At 38.4% G+C, this 15,703-nt stretch overlaps 1 protein-coding gene across 2 annotated transcripts in view; it reads left to right on the top strand.

The window, feature by feature from the left end:
* LYRM4 (LYR motif containing 4) overlaps positions 1–15,703 on the top strand; it is an 86,260-nt gene that overhangs the window by 19,279 nt on the left and 51,278 nt on the right. For both annotated transcript variants that reach the window (XM_066187650.1, XM_066187641.1), the window contains one exon: positions 2,101–2,221. In XM_066187650.1, coding sequence (XP_066043747.1) covers positions 2,101–2,221 — 121 coding nt within the window. The remainder of the gene's footprint in view (positions 1–2,100; positions 2,222–15,703) is intronic.

Raw genomic sequence — 15,703 nt, 5'->3', positions numbered from 1 at the left:
ATATGGATTTAGCTGTAGAATTATGATAGTGTTAAAGCATATATAAAATAACTTCCTTTGGGTGTTAAGACTCATAAAGGTTTAAAAAATCAGAAAGTAAAAAAAAATAGAAGGTAAAAACAGTGCAACTTTGTGATTATAGATAAAAATTGGTCTGTTTTCTATGTACATATCTTTTCTTTCTCAACAGTTGTTGGGTGTAATTAGAGGAAGAGAGAGAAAATGAAACAAGTAACACACCATATGTACAAAATAAAACAAAAAAAACACCTCCAGTCTGTAGGCATTATTCTGAACAAGAATTCGGTTTTGACCCATCTTTCTTTTTTATGTAGATAGCATTTACTCATTTGTATTGCATTTTGAAAGACTTGTACCCACTACTAGATACTTGCTGTTGTTTTTTTTTTTCTTTTAAGCTAAAGATATATATATATGTTTGTTGTTGTATCTCTTGGAAACCTGTCCTTTCAGAAAATAAATGTTTTGCACAGTTTAACCCTACATATGTATATGGGGTAATTTGAAATCTCTCCATTATCAAGCAGCAGAATTACACTATATATTAATGATTTGGGGTTGTTTCTTTTCTAGAAGAAATAATCAGCTTCCCCTTCATGTCTTGCTAGGACAACAGCTGCAGATGAGATTGAGCTTCCATATTTAATACATTCTATTAACTTCACACGTCCAGACACGCACTCACTCGCTCCCTCCCGCACCCCAGTGTCACATTATAGGTGAGCAGGCCCTAATTAAAAGCACACACCATCTGCCGGAGCACGGTGGCAGAGTGGCACTCCACAACCATCCTGATTCCTGGGATTGAAATGTATTATTTATGAGCTCAAAGACAAAATACGCTGCTTGGCTGGTGAAAGCCGCATTAGGAGCTGGATAGCACCATCTAATGGAATGGAGTGCCGCAGGCTATTCATCTTTCCTCTTCTTCCTCTCTCCTCAGTCTCCTCTCCCAATAATTCTATTTTTCAGTCTTGTTCGTGCATATTCTGTGACAGTGTTTCAGTTATGACTCTCGTGTTCCACTTTTATACACTACTGGAAAGGGTTGTTGAAATATTAAACTAATTGTGGGGGCTTTTTGCAGCCTTTTATTTCCTTCCAGTGCCACACATGGGGTTTTTCTTTCTGTAGCAAAAGTGGTTCTGATGTGATGTGGTGCTACAGAATTGTAACACGAGGAAGATAGATGAGCAAGATCAGTTTACTGCATTTCTCTAGCCCCTCCCAAGGACCCATGTAACGGAAGTATCCACTGCTCCATCTGAAATTTTTATTTTCATAAAGAAGTTGGCCATATTTGAGGGGGAGGGAAGGGAGGATGACAGTACACTAGACTATGTAAAAGTTCTTTACTGTGTTGGAAAGAAAGGGCAGGATTTGGGGAAAGCTGCAGCTTTGGACCTTCTTCTCTGGAAGCAGAGATCATATCCACTTCCAACTTGCAGAAGTCATGTTCTGTTATTGTTTCTTAGAGGAGAAATGGATGAGATGTTGGACTGAGAGGTGAAATACACCTTGTCAGGAGAGGAAAATGGTGACAGGGAAGGAGCCCTTTTTGTGTTAATTGGTCCATCAATCTACCTTTGTTGACTGCTAGATTACAACATTGCATCTAGTAGAAATGTATATTGTATTTAGTGTCTAGCTCAATGACCTTTAGAATATGCAGGTTAAGAATAGTCACACTGATTCAAAATAATCTGGTGAATGATTTTCTCATCCTTAGCCTTTTTGTTTTGTTCTTGAGTTTTGCATTATCCCATGCTAGGCATCCAACATTATGGCTTCAGCACAAACAAGCAGTTAGGGCTGGACTGATACTAGAAATATGACATTTTTCTACAGTAACCTCCAATAGAGCCACTTTTTAAAAAAAAATTACAGGATCTAGTCACTATTTCAACTTGTGCAGGACAAAATCATCAATAAAAAGATCTATGTCTAAAGCTGAGCAAAACATATATATATATGGGGGGGTGTGCATTTTGTTTTTTATATCAACATGTTTTAAAGAATGTTGAAATGGCATAAATCATGGCACATCTATTAACATGTCCTCTTATTGTTTGTGTTTAGAACATACGCCATCAGAAGGATAAGAGATGCCTTTAGAGAAAACAAGAACGTAGCGGATTCTGCAAAAATAGAAGATCTACTGAATAAAGCCAAAGCAAACCTAGAGGTTATTCAGCGGCAGGTATGTTTATTTCTCTCTTTTTTTATAGGAGTTGTCCACTACTCATTTAACTGTCTTATGCCACTAGAGATGGAAAAAAAATAGATCCTTGCTCAAAGCATCTCTAGATGAATGTCAGTATTTGTCTGAATCTGTCCTTCCATCATAGGTTCAGAAGGGTGACCTGGACACTCACTACAAATAGTCTCACTTTATTCTGTGTTCATTTTTTCCCATCTCCAGATACAGTGTTGGAATAGTAACAGAACAAGATAATCCTGAAGTGAATTAAGTAAATGCTGACTAAATATCCAAACAGGTTGATAGGTTTTTCTTTGGAAAATTTGAGTCACTGGCAATATTTTTCTTCAGCCTTGTTGGAGTAGCATTTTTAGCATCTCTGTTCCTTCCTCTAGGAACCATGTTACTAAGAAATGAAGTAGACTTGGTTGAACTTCAGATGCTTTTTAACATCTCGTTCATACCCACTGTCTATCTAAAGTGACCACTAAAAATTGGAAGAATGCAAGTTTCTATGCCTGAACTCTTCTATGGGAACTTGCAGTGCTTAAGCTGCTCTTTCTTCCAAAATCTGCACTTGCTGACGCCAGTCAGAGCTCAGTAGTACTTTGATTAAACACTGAATGAGTATGTGCACCTGCTCCTCCATGGTTTGTTTTGGTATGGCTTTTTAAACAACCAGCAGGTCTGTTAGATGGATTCTTATTTTAATAGGGAGCTGGGCCCTTTGATTTGACAATTCAGTATCGATACTTAGGTGCAACTTATTTTTATTTTTTTCTTCTCCCAGGAGCAGGTGTTGTTTTGTGCTACCATAATTTTGCTATCTTCTTTTAACCCGAATACTGTTATTTTTTTATTTAAGTGTTTCTCGAAGAAGCAATTTGGTTTGGATTGCTCCAAGGCAATTACATTTGAATGTTGGGGTGGTTTTTCTCAGGTCTGTAGGTGATAATTGGCATTTTCAGCTCTTCTAATTCTTGCTTAAGATAAAGTCTTGCTAAATAAGAACTTTCCAACATTTTTTCTCAGCAAAACATGATTCTGCTGATCTGAGTCCTAATAGGTGTGGGACCAATTTTAAAATAAAACTCCTCTTTCCTGTCTAAGTCTTGTGTAAGCCCAGATTACCTTGTTTCTGTAGACCCTAAAAAAAGATATGTCTCTAAAACAGAATCTTGACCGGCTAGACTCTTGTCTAGGTGGGGGTCTTGCCTTGCACCTTTTTTGAAGTTTTCTTTTTATCTTAAAGATTGTCCCTCAGCATCAGTCAGCATCTTTCTGTTATGCATTTGTTACTGTGTCACTGGGACATACCAGAATAATTCAGAATGGCCTCAGTTATTGCTAAGTCTGCAGGGTTTTGCACATTTGTGTCAAATATCAGCTATTTAAGGGGTTCTCCAACATGAAAAACCGAATTGCTAAAGTTGGTTTTAAATTGGATCACTATCATTCCATGTAAGAATCTCAGGGAAAAGATACTTGAAAAGCAAGGAATGTTAAAGGTACTGACACAGGTTCCCAATTTTAACACTGCTAAGACAGTGAAACTTACGTTGAAATATCTTTTGAATGTTGCACTTCTAGACGTTTTCCAGACAAAGTACAATCACGCTGCATTCACTTTTTGAAGGGTTTACCTTACATGTTTTCAAGAGTAATGGATAATAAATGTTATTGTACAGTAATATAATAGGCGATGGAACTTTTTAGCAAAAAATAATCAGGTAGAAGAAAATTATTTTATCAAGATAATTTTTTGACATACATGCCTGCAAGAGTTGATTGTTTGGGTAATAAAAACTTTTGTTTCCTAAGAAAATGTAAGCTGTTGTGCTTTGCAGAACTTCTGTTATGTTTCAGTGTCGTCTCACTCCCATCTGTAAAGCAAAAGATAAATGATGTAAAAATAGCAACACTGTCTTAAAAGCTTTTCTTCCAGACTATTAAAAACCTGAGCATCTAAGTTCATGTTAATATTTACTTGCTGTCAAATTTCATCATGCTCTGTAGAAAAAGTTCATTCTTTCTCTATGTTTAATTGAAGATCTAAGTAATGAAGTAATCTGACATTATTAAGACTTTATATTTAAAACTAACCAAGCGTAATATAAAGTGCTTTTAGTTTTAAATGCAGAAGCACTGAAGCAAACATGAGATCTAGCATACAGTTTTTTGCTAAGTTTGCGGTTTATTCTGATGTGGTTCATTTTGGTATTGCTGACTTTTTTCTAGTATGTCAGTACAAATTAAATAATATCCCTCTTTGCTGACAATTTGTTGTTACTCTAAAATCAAATTTATATTCATTTTACATTCTAATTTATGGTTTAGTCATCAAAGTGACCATTGAAGTGTAAGGTTCATAAATAACTATTTGAATCAGCCTAGTGGGAAACGTGAAATAGTGACAGATTACTGTCATTTTGTTCATGTCAGTCACTGTACAATTTGCTTGAGTGTTATAAAAGTAGGTTTATAGTGCTGAAAAGCATGGAGGAACATTAATTTCCAGCTTAGTTCTCCTCTGCTTATTGTTGGTTTTGATTTTATAATAGCCTGGCTAAAGGAAGGAACAGCTCAACACTGTTGGCAAAGATTTTTGTGCGTGTGTGTTTACTGTGTAAACGACAAAATCTTGTGATGTCTTTCTTGGAGAGAAGGGTGTTTTAAGAAATGCATTGTCACAAATGAGGGTGAAATAGAAAGTTTTAGAAAGTTTTGAAGTGAAGTCTTGAAGTTTTTTGAGGATTGTCATAACAGCCATTCCCCAGTTATGCTAATACGATTTCATTTGTGAGTTTCTATTACTATTAGTAATTTTAGTATGTTTGTGGTAGGATCATTTGCACTGAAATGTACTGCTGCTGCTGAAATCTATGATTTATAAAAGCTACTTTGAAGATTGGCTCATATCGAGCGTTTTGAAGTTTTCTGTATGCCATTCTCTCTCTCAGGTTTTGAACTGAAAACATAACAGTGAAGTTCAAAAGCTATAGTAAACCTGTGTGCTCTGATTAAAGCCTTGTTTTCATTTATAGGATGTCTCATTCTTCTGTAGTGCTTTCTCCTCAGTTTTATATTATAGCTAGAAACTGCCAGTCATCTTGTTGTCCAGCTCAGAAGGATTATTTTGTTTCTCTTGGCAGCTCTGGGCCTTTATTATCAATTTTACTGGTTTTAACATCACATAACCACAGTACTCTTCAATAAAAGGATTTTAATATTCCACAGCTTTTGTTTGTCTCTTTAAACAGTCCAAACTGATGAGAATCATGGTTTGCACAAACCTTCGTCAGGGAGAAAAGAGATGCACCATGAGCTCTCATACAGTCGGGACTTGTGGATCTGCCTTCTGTACAGCTGGCTGGTCATCTGTGTTTCTTCAGGGAACAGATAAACTTTTCTTTTGAGTCTGAGTTATTTTTCCTCAGGCTTGGCCCTTCTTACTGTTCCCTTCAGATGTGTAGAATGAAGGAATGTGGTGTTGAAGCATGAAACCTCAGTTAGAAGGGTTCCACTGATAATGATAAATACTGAGTACTTGCAGCATTTTTCATGTTTGCAGCATGTTGTAAAGTACATTCTAATCCTTGAATATTCATTGCTTGTAGTAATTTTAGCTCCATTTCTCTTAATGAAATATTTCATGACTGCACCTTGGTAAAGGCCCACGTCATACTTTGGGAGGGATTTTGGTCTCATATTCTTATGTTTCTCCACAGTCAAAATTATTAGTAAGGTCTTGTGCTGAAACTTGTGCAAAACAAGAACAATTCTTCTGGATCTTTTATTTTTCAGCAAGCCAAGTTGCCAGTGCAGCTGTGTGTAGCCAAGTACTGTGCCTTCTTGAAGTGTTCATTAGCAGTATCTCATCTTGGCAATATTGTGAATTTGAGTAACACTTAAATGGAAGTGGAAATTAAACTGAATCAATGTACTAATACAGCACTCATATTATGAATTGATGACTATATAGCCATAAGGAAACTTTCTGTTAATTAAAATAACATAAATATTAAAGCATGTTTAATAAATACTAGCAAGACGAGCAATTTCAATTATAGTTGCTATAAAAAAAGAAAGGTAGAAGTACTACTGTAGTTGACAGCGTCTGGTTTGAATTGACTGCTCATCCTTTGGGCAGCAAATATTCCTATGTTAATAATTGTCAAGGTGTATGTACTTCTGGACTGAAAGCATTTTGTTGAGTATTTGGAGGACTGGTACCAATTTACACAGTTGTGAGTTTGTGACATTGGAATTGAGTGTCAGGAGGAACTTCCCAAACTTTAAGAAATGATCTGGGTATCTGAACAAGTCGTATTTATACTGCGGAGCACTGTAGGCTGGATGCCCTTTGCAGGAGAAGATTATTTTTGAAAACTCTCGTTAGTAGTGGTTTTAGGCTACAGGTCGTATTTGTGTCTGATTTTTATGTATATGTAAGAAAATTGCAAAATACTGTGTAATGTATTGGATTATGTTGGCAGCAGTTCTGAGGCCAAGAGGAAAGAATAGCTGGAAAAGCTCTTTGAAGACTAGGGTCAGCACCATGCTACTGTTCAGGAATGTGTTTGGTATTGGCAAGTCATGTCTTCCTGTTGGGAGACAATTCTGTTGGAGTTCTAATATGATTTATTCGTATCAAGCTTGTCACTGCAAGGAAGTTTTAAAATCACAGATCATTTTACTGCTTTTCTTGAGAAGCTCTTTGAATTTTATCTCTTTGTTTTCCAGCTTCACAGTGGCAAATACCCATTTCTGTACAAAATTATGTGTTTTTCTACCACAAAATTGTAGACTTAAAATTCTTAGATGAGAAGATCGTCCTTGGAAGTTTGCTGGGGCTTTGACTTGTGCCATGTTTTTTATTTATTATGGCCGGACATCATTTTCCAGCCAGGATAGAGCTGACATTACATCCAGAGAATTTTTCGTACCTTTCCGGCCATTTAGCTATACTTAAAGCAAATGTAGACACAGTTAAGTTTTCAAATGCTTCGTTTACAGCAGAAGAGCAGGAATGAGTGGCATAATCAAACAATGGATAAATATCCTGGTAAAACAGTTTTATCAAGTCTCTGCATGGTATCCATGAACTACCTATACACTTCTAAATCCTTGGATTGGCAGCTAGAATGTAGAGAATGTTTGGCCTGAGCCTCTTGCATTTCTCTTGCTCCTAGCCTGCTGCAGTATTGGTAGTCAGTTTTTAATTGCTTTACCACATCATAAGTTCTCACTTGTTTGGTTACTTACCTGCAATTACCAAAATTCTGCTGGAAGCTTGTGGCAAAGCCACAGACTGAATTCAAATCAGCTGACTTAGGGTTTAGAAGCCACTGGGGGCATTTTCCTGTGTTTGTTGGTGGGTTTAATTTTAATTTTTTTAAATTTCAAAGCGCTTTGGGGTGGTATTTTTAGGTATTTTCTTTTCCTTGAGGTAGTTTAAATCCTTTTGTTATGTTCATGTTGCATTTACTTTACATGTGGTTTGAAAACTTCAAATACTTAATAACAGTAACCTACCAGGAGGAACATGATTAAGAAAGCAGTGAAAATCCTTAACATATGTTAAAAATCAGAGCTTTTGACTTAGAAAGAGACACAGATACAGATGAAGGAATGTAAAATACACACTAGATAATACCTGTCTTTCAGTATACAAAAGAAAGCTTCAAAATGAAATTTGAAAACAATAAATTCAGAGCTATACTGGTTTTGTATTTCAGTAGGAGAGTAAATATATTTTATATACAGTAAGTAAACTGAGGTTTTGGGGGTTGAAAAGGAGGAGGAACAAAGAAAAAGGTGTCATAGGAGTGACTTTGAAAAAGGTTTGGTAAATTTAAACAGAAATCCAGCTGATTCAGAACTTGTCCTTTCACAGAACTTGTTAGCATTGAGGTCTGCTTTGGCCAGCTTTTCCAAATACCTTTTTCATCTTGGCAAGTAGGCTAGCTTTGGAGATGTGCAACATTGGAACAGATGCCAAAAGCCCAGAGCTGTCATATCAGCTTAATTTCTGGCATCTGAGGGTGCAGGAAGTGTAATAGACATTTTACTCGCCTTCAGGTGGCATGGCTCTCCAGGTTACACCTGTGTGAGTCACCAGAGCAGTGTTATTCCTTAGGCTTTCATTTAACTCTCCTGATGGAGAACAAGATTGTGTTTTCACAAGTGATTTGCTGCTGTTCATTCTGCTGACTAAACTACAAGTGGCAGGTTCTGTCCGCAGTATTAAATTCCAAAGTAGACTGCATTGAAAATAACCTTTAGGTTGCCAGCAGAGGCGATTCAGAGGTAGAATGAGGCTTTGTCTTTCTGATGTAAGAGCTTAGGGTAAAACACAGCATTTGATGTATGCAGTAACCTTTCCTAAAAATAAAGACTGCTGAATGTTGGCCAATGCATTTAAAATACTGTAATTTTCTGTCGTAAAGGACTGTCATTATTTTTGTTGCATGTATTTAATGGCTAATCCAGTGAGGTTGGGGCCTTATCATAAATAGTAACAGTAGTTATATAATACATCCAGAGCTGTGAGCACCTGATGTTCTGCACAGATGAGGGCTGTCTGAAGGACAGGAGAAGGACTTATTTTCTAGTGAGCAACTCGGTGTGGCAGTATGTCACATCGAATAAAGGAAATGCTGGGTGTAAACTTCCACATGGAAAAAAGAGTTAAGTTTTATCAGCCTGGCTAGTCAGTAGCTCCTTGAAATGGTTAGGAGCATTAACCATTCTGTGCTGAGGGAAGCTCCAGAAGCAAGAAAAGATCACATTTTCAGGCAGATGTGTCCCTCTGCCATTTGCCCCTTTGTGCTTTCTGCTTTGCTGTGTTTGGTGTCCCAAGGGTTTCAGCTCAGGGTGTAATGAATATGGCTCTTAGGGGTGGCTGTTGCAACAAAACTTCAAGGAGGCTTTTCCAAATGAGGTAACAGCAAGTGTTTGTGTGTCTTACTGCAAATAAAAAATATTGTCAAGAGAGGGGAAGTAGAAATAAGTGCTGTAGTTTTGATCACAGAGCAAATGACTTCTACTGTGTTTCTAATCTGACTGTGTGATCTTGCTTTGATGCCTGTCAGTCTGGTTTGCAGTGGTTCTCATTGAGGGAGAGTTTGAAGATTGAGTTTCTCTCATTAAAGTGTATTAACCTTTAAGCAACTTCTTGTCTTTCTTGCTGCCTGATGTCTGCTGCAGAGCAGAGCATTTGTGGAGGTTCTCTTTTTTACTGAATAGGAAAAGTAGTATGGCAGTCTTGTGTGTTATTTATGAAACATATAACCTTGTGATAGCCTTCTGTATGTATTGTGACTTACATTCACATCAGAATATTGATCTCTCCTGAGAGTCCCTTCTCAGGGGTGAACCAGTTCTAACCCGCTAGACTATGAGGAAATTAGGATTGCTGTTTTGACGACTTCTAAAAAAGGGAGAGAGAAAAAAGTGCTGTTATTGAAACAGTGCTCTCTTGATTTCTCATTGTTTGTTGGTTGCTTTTTAATCTGTTGTCCTTTTATTTCTTTTTCCCTTGACATTAAAACTTTCCATCCTGATTTTGTACTGCTCATTGGAAGGAGATACTGTCAGATTCATTGGCACTGCAACTGAGCAGGCACACTTCCCTCCAGGAGGAGCTTTGGCACATTTGTCTGGTGCCTCTGATCCCCAGGACTGTGTTCTTCTGCCCTTGAGCTGCAGTCTGTAATTCAGAAGGACAGTGTTGGTGTTGGCACCCTCACTATATGACAAGTCACCTGGTCCCGTAGCTGTGGTAAAATGGTTTTTTTAATGACATTTCCCCCCCAGCCCCATGCTCAGTCATCAGTCTCAGCATATTACAATTTCAGTTTTTCCATTTACAGCTAACAGAGGGAAGAGGAGGCATTTTAGCCTTCTCCTGAAGCTACTTGGATTCTTTTCTGGTTGTTCAGATGAACATTGCTTCTCCCTGCAGCACACTGAAAATATGTTTTAAAATTTTCCTCTGCCACTCTAAATCAGATGCCCTTTTTCTGTTCCTTCCACAGATGATTTTTCAGGTCTAAAGAATTTACTCTTTTCTTCATTCTCAAGATAAGGGCAGTCTGCAAAGACCTCTATTTGCCTTATTTGCTCCAAGAATCTGATTTCATGACTGCTTCATATTTGCCCATCTTATTATCTCTGTGCTTCTGTTGGGTGTCACTAAAACTTTTCAATCTTTCCAGTTTCAAAGGTGACACTTGGTTTCTTATTTTAAAACTGTGTGTCAGAATGAAAGCTGTTTATATAGTCCACCAACATTAACTGTCATTTTACAAAACTCTGAAAAGAACAGTTACTTAAAAAAGAAACAACCCTCTTCATGTTCCTTTGTGTCTGGTATATCTACATATATTGTTATCTTGTGGGCATCCACTGAATACTCCTGTGGATTATCATAGCACCGAAGATGGTCTCTGTCACCAATAGCATTTGATTGAATTTGCAACCAGGTAAATTCACAGTGATCTACTTTTATTTTGACAATAAACATGTATGTGGCTTTCACATAAAAGCTCTTTCAAGCAAAGAAGCTTTATCACTGATGTGATGTTTTACAATTTTATCTTTTTTGCAGTAATTCAGATTTTGCCTAGTGTCTCTGTAGTGAGCTGCCTGTATTTGAGGGAAATGTGTTTGATCCATGAAGTTGTGATGAAGGCCAAGCTTAGGGAAGAAAGTTGCTAGGCTCTAATAGCAGCATGTCTGATCAGGCCCTTGGAAGTTTAGGCAGGGAAAGCTGTTTTCTAGACAAGAGCGTAGAGTGAAGTTTAATTAGTGTTTACGCAGTCTCCTTGGTACTTGGTGCATTGCTGCTGTCTTTAGCTTTGTGCTTTCTGAGGTGAGCCTGGGGTTTTTTTGGCCATTAAGAGCTACAGCTGCAGTGCCCTTCATCCTCATGACAGGCATTATGCCAATACATTAATTCTGAAAGCAGGTAAAAGGAAGAAGAAAGAAGGAGCCCAAACTCTTCCAGTTACATTTAAATCACAATTTGACTGATTCCTGTTGTTATGCTTTCTGGGGTATGTCAGATACATGTTTCCCCTCTGAGGTGTATGCTGCCTGAATGTCCTTTGGCTGTTTGCTTGGCAGGAAGTGGAGCATTACTAAGCAGAGTTTTGAACTCACCTTTAGAATTTTGTCAGCAGTAGAAAATGCATAAATGCATAGTTTAAAACAAAGGTCTGCTGTTTATGCTGTAAAAATAAGGTCCTGTCCCTCATCAAGGCAGTTGTAAATATTGCAGTGTAGTGGCTAAATAATACATTCATAGTTTTTCTTCTGTGAGCATAATTGACTTGCTGAGCTGTTGCTTTGATAATTCTTAACCATATTTTTGCCCAAGTGTGTGGTTAATGAGAGCATTATGTGACCTAATCATTTAGCCTTTCACATTAATACAGATCTTGTTTATAATTCTCTTGATTTTGTTGTTGACCCAGTACTTTGGTTCTGTGTTCAAATTATCTTAATTTTAACTGAAAATATTTTTTGTCTCACAAAAGTCTAATTTCTGTGCACATTTGTCAGTAGTGAGTACTTAGTGGGAGTGATTACTCTCTAACTGCTTGTACCAGTATACCTCTGGGAGGTTAATCAATCTTGTGCTTTTTAATTGACATCAATAATGTGTTTACATTTATCAATATATCTTAATTGTCAAGTTATAACTGTGGAACTTCAATAATAAATCATGCCAATGGTTGACTTCATACATTAGATTTTTAAGAGTCTCCTTAAGCACTTTGACATGTTGTAAATTGCTTTTAAAATGATGTATGTATACTCATGGGGGAAGAGGAGAAAAAAAATTGGTATGCAAAGTCATGCTGTCAAATAATACTGCAGAACTGGCCCATTGACAGTGTCATACCTTTACCACATGTAGGATATGCTTTATGGGGAAAAAAAGGGAGTAAGTCTTTTCAAAGTGCTTGTTTTATTACTAATAATTTTGTGACTGTGACAGTGCTCATACATTTGTTGTGTCATCCCCAGGGAATTGTCAGGGCTGGGACTTTCTCCGTTCTCTCAGCTGTAGAGGCAAGACAGAGGACACAGAGAATTATCAGTTTTGCTTCTCCTCTGCAGAAGTAGTGGTGAGCTATGGGAGATCAAGGCATTCTGGTTTTGATGGTGCATTTCACAAATGTCCTTAAGATGGAAAGGTGGAAGATGTCCTTAAGGTGGAAATGAAGGAGGCTAGCTCTGTTTAAATATAAGCATAGATTTAAGGCCTCGGGTGCACTGGGAAACAAATTATTTGCCCAAGTTCACAAAATATGCTTACAGCAGGAATTAAGGCATGATAGTCCAAGTCGGGAAGCACTGTCTATCTCACAAGATATACGTTCATCATCTGCTTGGCCCTTCTCTGTCTCCTTCAAACCAAAGGAGCAGTATTCTGAAGAAGGAAATCTGCACAGACAGAAAGCTGGCAGGATGCTGACCACATTGTGTCAGTCTTACCATGTTTTATATGCTACATCAAAGACAATATAAGAAGTAAAAATCATGCCTAATGAGCAGTGAGGAAAGACTTAGAAGATGATGCTATTTTCTAGGTTAGTGAAAACCAGTGTGAACACCAGGAACATCAAGGCTGTTTTTTATTTGAAAAGACTAAGTATTATTAAATATTCCAGTTCAGTCTAGCAACCATTTTGTTGACTTCTTGCAAATATCAGAAGTCATAAATTAAACCTCTCCCTCCTTTTTTGAGTGATACAAGACTGATAAGAAAGAGCTATTAAACAAAATTACAGCAGTTACCAAATCAAATTGCATTTAAAGCAAGTGTGTGTAATCAATCTCTTTTGAAGGGTAAAGCAATTCATGGGACAAATCCATTGGCACTTCCTTTAGCATGGCAGATTAAGTACCTTCATGTTGCATGTAGGGGGCCTTGCAGTAGGTTGCTTGTGTGAATAAGTGATATTTAGGTTCAAAAGCAGACATCCTGGGGTGCAGCTGGTCTGCCACATCGGCCCAGACACTGCTGCACAGGTTCTGAGCTAGAGGTCATTCACATCCATGTCTGGAATGGTTCAGTGTTTGGATGTCTGAAGAAACACAAGTCTCTAAGAAATGGTGACCTTTCAGCAGCATTCAAATTTTATTTGTGCTTTTGGTTTCAAACCTACCAAGGTACTTGAGATGTGTATGAAACTAAATTTAGTGTGGCTGTGTGATTGGTTGACCCTGACTGGACACCAAGTGGTCACCAAAGCTGCTCTATCTCCTCAACTAGAGGGGGGAGAGAAAATACAATGAAAGGTTCATGGGTTAAGATAACTCAGGGAGAGATCACCCACCAATTACCCTCATAGGCAAACCAGACTCGTTTTGGAAAAATTAGTAAAATTTATTACCAATCAAATCAGAGAAGGGTAATGAAAAATAAAACTAAATCTTTAAAGCGGCTTACTCCCACTCCTCCCTTCTTCCCAGGCTTAAAATTACTCCAAATTTTCTCTACCTCCTCTGTTCAGAGGATGGGAAATACAGGCTGTGGTCAGTTCATCATACACCATCTCTGCTGCTCCCTTCTCCTCAAAGGGGACTCCTCACACTCTTCCCCTGCTTCACCATGAGGTCCCTCCTGCAGGAGACAGCCTTTTATGAACTTCTCCAGTGTGAGTCATTCCCATGGGGTGCAGTCCATCAGGAACAGACTGCTCCAGCTTACGTTCCTCACAAGGTCACAAACTGCTCCAGCTTGTGTTCTCACAAGGTCACAAATCCTGCCAGCAAACCTGGTACAAGGTCCTGACAGTATCCTGCTTCCCATGGGGTCCCAGCCTCTTTCAGGCATCCACCTGCTCCAGTGTGGCGTCCTCCACAGGGTGCAGGAGGATCTCTGCATCACCGTGGACCTCCATGGGCTGCAGGGGCTCAGCTGCACCACCATGGTCTGCACCCCAGGCTGCAAGGGAGTCTCAGCTCCAGTGCCTGTAGCACGTCCTGTCCCTCCTTCTACACTGACCTGGGTGTCTGCAGAGCTATTCATCTCACATACTCTCATTCCTCTCTCCTGGATGCAGTTGTGAAGGTTTTCTTTTTTTTCTCCTCCTGCTTAAATATCCCAGAGGCACTACCACTGCTGCTGACCTTGACCAGTGGCAGGTCCTTCTTGGAGCCAGCTGGCATTGGCTCACTCAGACACTGCAGGAAGCTTCTGGCACCTTCTTAAAGATACTCCTGTAGTCTCTCCTTTACCAAAACCTTGCCACAGGCTGTTAGCATGAAGAACATAAAATCTTGTATAAATTGAGTTCAGAAAAAAATATTTTTATTCACTGTCCTCCACAAATATATTTAATGCCATCATAGCCTGAAGTAAAACTAGTTCAGTTGTCAGGTTTTCCGGTACTTTGGAGGAAGACTGAAATAGCTGCTACCAGGTCATCAGGTGGGATGTGTTTTCAAATATAAGTGGGCCTGGTACAGGAAACTTGTGTTTCAACCATCTTCCATTTCTCAGACATCCTACATTGAGTGCAAACTGGGGCTACTGAGAAAGAATGTAATTAATATCCATAATGTATATTCTCATAGGCTGAAAAGAGAGGATGGCTCTTTTGTTCAGGGGGTAGGTGAGCAGATTGAAAGCAAGTATCCGGACTTATGTTCACACATTTATGCTGAGTAATATGGGTGCTTGAGAGCTCAAGGTACTCTGGAAGTCACAGGAATATAAGCTACAAAATTATTTAAGGATTCAAGAACATGAGCTTTTTCCCTTTGTTACGGTTTCATATTTGAATAAGATCAATACAGTGTAAAAGTAGAACTTGTGGTCTTTTTCATCTTTTGGTAAAGTACAGACCATCTGTGATTCTATTCTTTCCTATATCTTCAACTAAAGGGAGAGTAGCTTTATGCTGCAAATCTGTGGGGAATACTTCCTTCAGGGAAGCTGAAGAGCACTGTGGAACTTCACAGTGCACTTTATATTTTTCACAGGTGCTTAGCAAATGCATCCCCTGTTGTAAAGCTGAAAGGTTTGCGTAGAGCAGTGATGGAGCTTGAAAAGTACCCAGTAACTGTCGCCACAGACAAACAAGGAGCCTTTCATAGAATAACAGAATGGTTTGGGTTTGAAGGGAACTTAAAGACCATCTAGTTCCAATCCAAGCCCCCTGCCATGGTCAGGGACACCTTCCACTAGAGCAGTGAAGCTCAGCTGATCAGAATTCAGTGATGGTACTTCTAATTTTGAATGTTTGTAACAGTCTACAGTTAAGAATTTATTTTTTAAAAACACTACACAACTTACGCTATTGTGTGCAAGTCAGTAGTCAGTTCATACCTGGCCCCCTGACAGGAGGGCAGTTGATCTGGACGTAGTGACAGATAATTTAGTCTAGATCAGGTCACGTATTTTTATATCCATGTTAGGAAGCTAAATCCAGCTGCATAGTGCATTAGTTTCATCAGTGCTGT

This window comes from Chamaea fasciata, unplaced genomic scaffold (assembly GCF_029207755.1).
Source record: "Chamaea fasciata isolate MVZ Bird 193981 ecotype frontalis unplaced genomic scaffold, bChaFas1.0.hap1 SCAF_1, whole genome shotgun sequence".
Taxonomy (NCBI): domain Eukaryota; kingdom Metazoa; phylum Chordata; class Aves; order Passeriformes; family Sylviidae; genus Chamaea; species Chamaea fasciata.
Note: the sequence above shows the minus strand (reverse complement) of the source record. Positions and strands in the feature narration are given on the sequence as shown.